Source organism: Lycium ferocissimum, chromosome 4 (assembly GCF_029784015.1).
Source record: "Lycium ferocissimum isolate CSIRO_LF1 chromosome 4, AGI_CSIRO_Lferr_CH_V1, whole genome shotgun sequence".
NCBI lineage: Eukaryota > Viridiplantae > Streptophyta > Magnoliopsida > Solanales > Solanaceae > Lycium > Lycium ferocissimum.
In genome coordinates this window covers 5,304,370-5,314,286 of record NC_081345.1, presented here as the reverse complement: position 1 = coordinate 5,314,286, position 9,917 = coordinate 5,304,370, and the positions used below count along the sequence as shown (strand labels likewise).

The following is a 9,917-nucleotide window of genomic DNA, read 5'->3' as shown; positions in this document are numbered from 1 at the left end:
TCAAAATTACAATCTAAAGTGAGAAGCAAGCCCTCTATGCTGAAATTAACATATTTGTGTTCATTATCCCAAGAGATTTGACAATTTTAAATGATACTGTTAGCGAAATAACCGAGCTTTGAAAACTATGCTTGAGAGGTTTGGGCATAACTCAAGGTCTCTACCCTGTTGAATCAAAACTTGTATGTTGCCTTCCATGGAACTTTTGAAAGAAAATGATGAAACATGATTTTTCTAAGCAAAACTCGACTCTTTGAATATTGAATGAATATTTTCTTCCGTATATGCTCTCAATTTATATTGTGTATGTTTCTATTCAGTGAATCCGGAGAGATTTTTGAAGATGATGCGTATTCTTTCGTTACTTGCGAAAAATAGGAACAACTCATTATAAATTGAAAGGCGAGATTGTAGGGATAGAAAAAGGTTCTGTCACATTATATCGTGCAGTATCATTTTGGTCATTAATAGGGTTATGCTAATATTGTGCAGGATATTTTTAGGTCTTTAAATAAGAGTTATGTTAATATGGTAAATATTATTTGGTTATCGTTAATACAATCAATCTTATGCAAAAAGTTAGCAATGTCTATTTTAAGATTGCTTACTTACGTAACTTCCTCAAGAAAATATTCATTCAACATTCAAAGAGTCGATTTTTACTTAGAAAAATTGTGTTACTTAGAAAAATTGTGTTTCATCATCTAATTTTCTTCAAAAAGTTCCATGGAAGGCAGCATACTAGTTTTGATTCAACATGGTGGAGAGTGGGATAATGAACATGTTAATTTCAACCCAGAGGGCTTGCTTCTCACTTTAAATTGTAACTTTGAAGATATGATATCTGAAATCTATAAGATTCAGGGCACAGATAAATACTGTCGATATGATTGGTATCAAGTTTCGGTAAGTGCTACCTATCCACCAATGAAAATATACAATGATAGGACTTTGAGATTGTATAAGGGATGAAGAGAAAAAGTTCAAAAATCACAGAGTATCCTCTTGGTATAACAGTGAACGAAATTAGTCAGCATGATGGTTATTCAATTGTTGTTCAAAGTGTACCAACGATGCATCATGCTCAAACAATTGAAATGATAATCACCGACGATGGAGATGATTGTGACTATGAACAGGATGATTAAGTTGGTATAATAAGCAACTCTTTACGTAAAGAGGTTGAACCAGTTGTACAAAGCTACCCTCCTCCGTCAACAGTAAGAGTGTATCAACTGAGATTGAATCATCACCAGAGGCAAATTGAGAAAGAATCCAAATCATGTCTAGCTTAACAAATGTAGTTGCCTCTCAGTAAGCTTCTCGCTTAATGTTATAACAACATCAACTTTAGAAACACCAATACTTGGGTTGAAAATATCTTCGGGCTTGGTTTGAAAATATCTTCGGGTTTAAAACAAAATTTTCAATTTTGCGATATAATAATGTTTAAGAATTATTAACAAGTTTGAAATAAGATCACACAACACATTATAACATTAAAAAGATGATGAGATTATACAAGGTATATTTGGCATTAAAAGATATATTACTACACCTTAGAATACATAATGAATAATGAAAATACTATACAAAACAGAGAATACCTTCAACTGGGTGTACCTTCAACTGGGTGGTATTGGTATGACCTCTTGTCCATTCATCTTTCTACTTTTGTTGTCCATAGCCTCGCATTTAATTTCCTCAACTTTAATCACAGATTTTCCCTCTGGGTTTGAAGGTTGGTTGGATTTTTTTGTTTTGGAATGGGGAGTTTTCTCAGAAGAACCATTTAAGGTCTCTCCCTTTTTATCAACAGAACCATAATAAAGAGAATTACGCCGCAAAACTCTCCCACTCTGCAATTCCTTCCCTTTTGAAGGGGAGATAAGGGTTAAAGTCAACAAATTGAAATTGGGTTCATTAGCGGATGAAACATCGACCATCGGTCCTCTACTTATAAAATTCATAGAATATTAGTTTGGGACAGATTTTCTGCGAGCCATTTTTCTTGATAATGCCATTTTCTTCGATATTGTGAATGAGAATTTATATCAAAAAAAGACAACTCGGAATCAACTTGTATGTCACCACTAACTTCAACTTTGTTAGAACAAATGCTTTCAAGAGAAAATACAAAATGCGTTGTTATTACTTATCTTAGGCTTGTAGAATCTTGAAAATGTGCTCTCAGAACTCAGAAATAATTGTTGAAGGAATGCCTTCATTATAACCATGTTATAGCTTTTATATAGCGGACAATGTGAAAAATCCGGCGAAATTATTAAAAGGGAGAAAGAATCACTCTGAAGATGGGAGAAATTACGGCTAATCCGCATAGAAAGGGAGATAGTAGCTCTGAAGATGGGCAAAATTGTAGAGAAGGAATTAGACATAGTTTGGGGAGGAAGGAAAATAGGCTAGAATAAGGGAATCATATTTATTACCAGAGAGAGAGCTTTGACTAGATGAAAAAGGTATAAATATGAATCCCTAATTCAGTGGGACCTCCTATAAATATTTCATTTGATTAGTAAACGTGGAGATTTTTATGTATATGTTAAAAATGATATAAAATTTGCTATTTATGTTAAGATGTAAAAGTTATGTCCTTTGTGTCAGCAACTATGTAACTATTGCTTTTAAACGTAAAAATCTCTATTTTCTTCCGTGTATGCTCTCAATTTGTAATGTGTATGTTTCTATTCAGCGAATCCGAAGAGATTTTGGAAGATGAAGCGAAAACATAGGAACAACTCAGTATAAATTGTAAGGCGAGATTGCAGGGATATTGTGCAGTATCTTTTTGGTATATTATATCGTGCGGTATCTTTTTGGTCATTAATAGGGGTTATGCTAATATTGTGCAGGATCTTTTCAGATCTTTAATAGGAATTATGTTAATATGGTAAATATTATTTAGCTATAATTGATACAATCAATCTTATGCTAAAAATTAGCAATGTCTAATTTAAGATTGTTTACTTACGTAACTTCCTCTAATATAATTCTTCAATATGGCATGAACAGTTTCTTCATGTCGGGCATAGGTCTATTTTTGCAAAATTTAAAATGATGGATCTTTTTTTACAATATAAACTTATAGGTCAAGCTTTACATTTTTAAAAATTTGACAATCACAACTTGGAATTTGAAGGAACCTTTTGGAGAATTTCGGATTTGAAATTGAAGTTGAAGTTTTGTTAAGATTTTATAAACACAAACGCTGATAATAGTTCAATCTGCATAATGACGTAATTATTAATAATCCGTTCTTGTAATACAATTGTGAACCGATCGATCATCTTATATACCAAGTCATGACTCCTCTATGTTAGTATAGACAAATCTATTTATGTACATATTTATAGAAAATACAACTGATTTTGTCCCTCTGTAGCAGATATCATCTGGAAATGGAAACTCATACTCTTTTAACGATTGAGAATCCTCTACTTCACTGCTGCCTCCTATATATCATAAGGCACTCCCCTTTCTTAGAGCAGGATTTACTTTCTTTTCTTCGCTTAACACTAACATAATCCTAAAAGACCTTCGTGCATCGGTCATGTTCTCTTGCTTAAAAATCTTCTCTTTCCTCAAATGGCAAATAGAATAATTTTATATTCACAGCTAACCACTATTATAAAAGCCTTCCCTCTACATTCACAGCTCCATTTTCATATGATTTTGGTGCAAAGCAGCTGTTATTGAAACTACATATATATATGCCTCATGCTCCATCAGTCGCTGGTTCTATTTTGACATATTATTTCCTTATGTTTTCCAGTTTAAAGTCCATAGATGAATACTTTAGTAAGTACAACTTTAGATGCTAATCTTGGAAACATGTGTATCTCTTAGACCATCATGTTAGCATGTACCTGAATTTGCTGAGGAATCATAAATCAAAAGTGAATTCTGTGGAGTAATGAAGCTAGACGAATTATCGTCTTCCCGAACCCAAACAGGCTGATTGAATCCATCAATATGCAACAGCTGTTGATACTGGTTTCTATTCTGTCCCTCAGGCCAAATTGATGGAGAAACTATGCCCGGGAAGTTACTATCCGCTGCAGAGCCACTCTGCTATATTTCAAAAACAAATGAAAATTATTACAGAAGTAATTTTTTTTCTTTTTTTGAATAAAGACCATTACAGGAAAGATCTTTCAAACTGATGTGTATAATTGGACGATTATCACATTATTCAGACGTTGTGGCCAATCGAAAGATATCACTCTAAACTTTAAAATAAAGCGTAACAGTAAATGAACAAAATCCAACATTCGGTTTTTACGATCTTAGTCATTACAATCCACTATGCTTTAATCCCTAATAAGTAGGTCATACTATAATTATATTGCAGCAAAACATGACACTTGAAGATATTTCTGCACTTCCAGCATTCTAGAAACCACAATCTGAGATGGCTCATAACTATTGATAAGGTTTGTGATTGTAGGGGATAACCTTGCCATGAATTGAGGATCCAATTAAATTGAGTCTGACAAAGGTAACTCCCAAGGTTAACAACATTATGGTATGGTGACTGGCAACCTTTCAACTGATATGACAAGTTCTAAGGAGTAAATGTGCACAGACTGGCAGATAATAACTCTGGTCCACCTATCTGACACTTTGGTTGGTTGAAAACAGCCCTTTAAAATTTAAAGGGGGGGGGGGGGGTGGTGTGAGGGGGACCAACAAATACAACAGCCCTAAACTTGAATGCTATTTTTCTGGTAAAGACCTTTCCGATAGGTATGTATAACCTTCTGATGTAACTTTTAAGGTAAAAAACAATAGTAGTTCTAAAGAATATGGTTGATTAGGAACATAGTAATGAAGAAATAAACCTAACAAACTACATTTTGGTGCTTGAAAGCGATGATCAAAAGACTAGACAATCTAAATACGACAATACAAGTCAGAACTGGTAAAGTGGTTAACGACCAACTAATTACGTAACTCACAGATTTAAGGAACTTGATGAGCAAAGGGAAACTTACTTCTGCAGCAAAGAGACTATCAAGGTTGAAATCAACTCTTGGGTTTACCGCAGCAAGTCTCATTGATAAGACCTGCAGCCAAACAAATCGCCTTCAGGAAAAGGACAGAGACCACTTCTTTAAATTATCTAAACCAAATATAGGCAATAGAATCTTGTGAACCTTCACTTCATCAGTGGGATAACCTTTGATCAATGACTATCATTGGACACACTCCTAATATTGTGTTTAACAAAACTGATTATAAGCATGCACACGCACACGCACACACACACGCACACACTGCCCATACCCCGAGGCAATGAGGTTTGAGTATTATGCATTGGCCCACTGAATTTTCTACAAAAATTACTATAGATTACTAAATTCATATCACAAGTGTTAGCTTAAATGAGGTAAACAGCTCCTTAGGTGTAAAGTTTCTTGGCTCCCCTCATTGTGAGTGTAAGTTAGCTATGAACCCTATAGGACATTATTAACTAAAGCAGATTCTCCACATCCTCTACCCCCAAGGCATTGCAAGAGTTGAAGATTGTCAGGTATAAAGTCAGGCCCTGCATAGTGGAGCACTAAATTTTTGGTGAAATTACTATTTAGAGAAAGAACATCCAAAGCTGACGTATTACTCTCAACATGATATTACAAACTAGATGGAGTCACAAGTTAATAAGCAACATATTCTAGTTTTCACATATGAAGTAGCAATAATTTTGAAAATCCAAGATTTCAGCACTAATACATCAGATGTGAGGATTTACAAGGTCTAACCTCCACTTGACGTTGTAGGGATTGTACATGGTTAATGATCTCATCCAGCACCACTGCAGTACCTGATATCTGCAAAACATAATCCAAACTTAAAAACTCGCGAAATTTTTCAGGTTCAATTTTATCAATCAACTAATCTAAGTAGCCATTAATTAAGCACCACAAGTTTCTGTTTGTCCTGAGAAAAGCAAGTTATTTGTACATGGTTAAACCAACAGCTGCTTAAATTAGAGAAGAACAGATAGCCTTTAGTCGTGTATTCATACATGAGATTCACATTCATACATGAGATTCACAATTTACTTTTTTTAAGACTTCGCTGAGCAAAAATTGTACAACATTGGAACATGTTATAACTGACAAGTAACTCGCATTGGACTGAAATTATTTGTTTGCAAACGTCAGTCTTCCAAGGGTTTACTCTATAAAAAGGGAAAATAGCCAAATGATGTGTAAAACTTATAATGAATTCTACTTCCAAGAATATTTAATTTTAACTTATCAGTTTATTACATAATCTCTTTCATGTGAAGGAAATTAAATCTTTAACAAAAAAACAGAACCGAAAACTTTGTGGCGATACAACAACAACAACAACCCAGTGAAATCCCACATCGTGGGGTGCAGAGGGTAGAGTCTTACCTTACTCCTACCAAGGTAGACGGCTGTTTCCGAAAGACCCTCGGCTCAATAAAAGCATAAAAAGAAGTAAGATAAAGTTAAGAGATTCGGAAAAGAGATTCAAAGCGATATGGAAGAAATAATGCAAGCAGCACAGATAACACAGGATAATCACAACACAGGAAATAACAGATAATAGCAGAAATCGGAGCAGAGAACACAGGATAAAAATATTTAATTTTAGTAGGATGTTAAACTCACATGTTGGCACATGTTGGATGTTTTTACTTTTTATTGCCACAAGTTGGATGTTTTTAACTATTTTTATGTGTAACCCAATCAAGAAAGAGTTAACTATATGAAGTTTAAGCATCTAATAAACAAATGCAGAAGAAGAAGAATAGGGGAGAAAACAAAAATAACCTCTATTATGTAAAATGATATAGAACTGAAGATCTGATTACAAATAACATCAGGTAAGTTTTTGGGGAAATAAAACCAGGAAAAGGGAAAGGAGGATTTTTTTGCATGCTAGGTAAATATGTATAAGGGTACAATCTGGTTTAAATGCCGTGAGAATTAATGCCATAAATATAAGGACCACCAGGTGAATGCCCTCACTGCCAAGAAAGGCAAACATACACTGCAGTAACTGCCAGTGCAGAAGAACAAACCATTGGAAAGCAATATAGGTCTTCCCTTCTATGGTTCAACTTACCTTTTCTAGAGATAGTAAACTACACTTTGTATAGTTATTTCTATTAGGTACCTGCATTCCACCCTCTTAGAGAACTCCAAGCTCAATCAATCAAGACTCCAAAGTACTGCCTTGGCTTTTCAATAGATACTCCTACTTCTCTTTTTAAGTTTTGAGCACTAAAAGTGTGTAGATTTTTTACACCATCAGATTAAGCTGATACCATTAATTTATAACTACAGATAACTTATCATGGTAAGCTTGACGTAGTAACTTGAAATATAGAGCGGTAACTTGCTATAGCAGGTTAAAATTGCACTAATAGCGTGACTTATTTTTTATATTGTCAGTCTATATCACTTAAATTATTTTTCAAATTCTCTTTTAGCTTATGGCTGATACACCTATTTTGATCCATGAAACCAGGTATTATATGTTAGTCCAAAATCAAGTTGCTGGCCCGGGGTTTTTGATTTTTTGTGCAATGATTAAGCTGTATGGTCTCATTACCACTTCAAACTTCTAAATGTGTTTAAACTAAACCACTCCGCACTCAAAATATGGTCTAACAGTGAATAAAGTGAGATGAAAATTATAAGAGACCTATTGTTCAAATCTCAACTACTCTTGATTATCAATAAACCCAGCCTCCTTTTCTTTTTATCTTTTGGTAAAAATTATTGTTGAAAGTCAAAAGAAAAGGGAAAACATAAAAAGAAAATGACAATATTAACCTCAGAAAGGGGAAGACTGTAAAGTAATTACTCATCATATGCAAATCAAAAAGCTGAATGAACAGTAGGAAATTACGAGAAAGACACTTCAAAAAATACGGGTCGCCACTTTTCTTGGGGCAAAAGAGTCTACCTATTTTAGGTGAAAATGACCCAATTATTCTTAGAACACACAAAAAGAAGAAAAATCGACAAAACAAAAGGACCCTTTTGTAATCCCATCGCCTAATCACAAACCAAACTTTTCCCATCATACTTAATCAAAAAGCATTAATACATTACTACAACTTAGACTAATGATAATGATAGGTATTAATAATTGACAGCTAACCTTGTTACATCCTGGGACCAGGTCCTGTAATAGCTTCATTCTTGCATTAATTTTCTCTCTCCTAGCCTACACAGATAATATAAACACGTCAATTAAACAACCTTAATTAGGATCCATTACCAGATTAAACAAAACATTATGAAATCAACAGTTTACTCTTTCAGCTAAACTATGACTATCTGTAGCTTGTCCTCGTCGTGCTCGGACATGAACATACGGAAGCTTCTCCGAGGTATCATTTCCTGATTTTTTGCTCTTTTTGCTACTCTCGTTTCCCTGAATTCCATACAATTGATGAATTGAATAAGAACTATAATTACAGACGATGAGATAATGGTCAAAAACACTCTTGAACTATCACTTTTTCACAAGTTTCACACTCAAACCATCACTTGTTCCCGTTTTAATACATAGATGATGATAGTTCAGGAATAGTTGATAGTTGGGTATAAAGCTCGCAAAAAAGTGATAGTTAACTCTATATCATTTTGATTTGTGGGGGAGTTGAGTTACCTTTTTCTGGTGTTCCTTTCGCTTAGTGGTTTTCTGATTAACCTCTGGATTTGAAAAGGCCGGAGAAGAATTGGGATTGGATTCTGAATCAATTGGTTCTTGTTTTACGAATTCTGACTTTGAACTCGAATTTGAGGGAAATGAACTAGTTTCCGGTGAATTTCCTGCGGAAAAGACTGAGAACTTGGAGGCTCTGTCAATATCGGAAGGGAAAATGGGAGGCTTTGGGTAATGATAGCAAGTTTTAGGTGAAACAATTTCAGAAGAATATACGAGAAGTTCCATAGCTTGATTGGCCGGCAGTTCAAGTAAAGCAGTGAAAGAATTTCCACCACTTTCCGTTTTTATAAATTCATGAACCATTTCTCCAGCTTTCCCTCCGCAACTTGCGGATCTAACTTGGCTTGACTCCATTACACAATTTTATGCGGAAAGATAATTATGGACTAAAACTCAAATTGATGATAATATGAATCCGCTGAAAGAGAAGGGAACAATCACCTTATAATTAACTATATGGAGCCCCTTCCGAGAATAACCTATAATACAGTGCAGTGCGTGTACCCAGAATAGTCAAGAGAAGTAGAGTGATTTCAAGTCAAAGAGCTTTGAAGAATGTAGTATGAAGAGGAAAAGAAGGGGTGTAAAACTTAGATTATACTTCAAATGGGGTGGCGGGAAAAAGGAGTGAATATGAAGCTTCTTCTTTATCTTTTTTGGTTCAGAGTTTGGTTTAATGAAGCTAAGCTTCAATGGTGATAAATATGTTTTCCTTTTTACACAAGGAGTTGCTGCAACGGCTGCTAATGCCCTTCAAGTAAATTGTATATTGCAAAGCAACATTTGCTTTGGTGCTTTAAGGCTAAACATAGGATGGAGGAATAGGGGTGGGAGAAAAAAACTCTTTTTTTTTGTTTTTGTTTCATTTAATTGCTCTATGGTGTAGGGTTATATGATATTCACTCCATTCTAAAAGAGCTAACAGATTCGAATTAAATTAGAGTTCCTAGTTTTCGGTCTCAATTCAAGCATGAATTTCTGGTAAATCGTAGTACTACTATCATATAAAATCTGACGGATAAGGTAATAAAATGCTAAAGATCATTTATGTTTTTTATTTTAAATCGATAGATCTACTTTTGGGACAAGAAATACATAACATGTGTTATTTGCAGGATTGCCCTTCGGTGGAGGTGGTCTTTAATTTTTACCCCTCAAAATAGTGGTCTTCAACCTGTGCA

The 9,917-nt window shown here is 34.4% G+C and overlaps 1 protein-coding gene across 2 annotated transcripts; it reads right to left on the bottom strand.

Annotated features, from left to right (window-relative positions):
• Positions 1–1,516: 1,516 nt before the first annotated feature.
• Positions 1,517–9,691, bottom strand: LOC132051466 (transcription factor bHLH48-like). 2 transcript variants are annotated; one of them, XR_009413714.1, is made up of 8 exons: positions 8,677–9,691; positions 8,320–8,439; positions 8,164–8,229; positions 5,781–5,849; positions 5,013–5,084; positions 3,885–4,086; positions 3,539–3,704; positions 1,517–3,492 (listed from the first exon to the last, which is right to left on the bottom strand). XR_009413714.1 is itself a non-coding variant. In XM_059442542.1 (7 exons), exons 1-7 carry the CDS (start codon positions 9,088–9,090, stop codon positions 3,667–3,669), a joined length of 981 nt encoding a protein of 326 aa, XP_059298525.1. In that variant the 5' UTR covers positions 9,091–9,691; the 3' UTR covers positions 1,517–3,666. The 2 variants fall into 2 exon arrangements, 1 of the variants encoding a protein (XP_059298525.1); XM_059442542.1 differs by having other exon boundaries at positions 1,517–3,704.
• Between the last annotated feature and the right edge of the window lie 226 nt (positions 9,692–9,917).

What these genes read in the sequence shown, in the direction of transcription:
- LOC132051466 (XM_059442542.1), bottom strand. Translation starts at nt 9,090, where the DNA reads ATGGAGTCAAGCCAAGTTAGATCCGCAAGTTGCGGAGGGAAAGCTGGA. An exon ending in GTCATAGTTTAGCTGAAAGA is followed by an intron (nt 8,230 to 8,319) that starts GTAAACTGTTGA and finishes TTATCTGTGTAG; the next exon opens with GCTAGGAGAGAGAAAATTAA. An exon ending in ATAGTCTCTTTGCTGCAGAA is followed by an intron (nt 4,087 to 5,012) that starts GTAAGTTTCCCT and finishes GAAATATAGCAG; the next exon opens with AGTGGCTCTGCAGCGGATAG.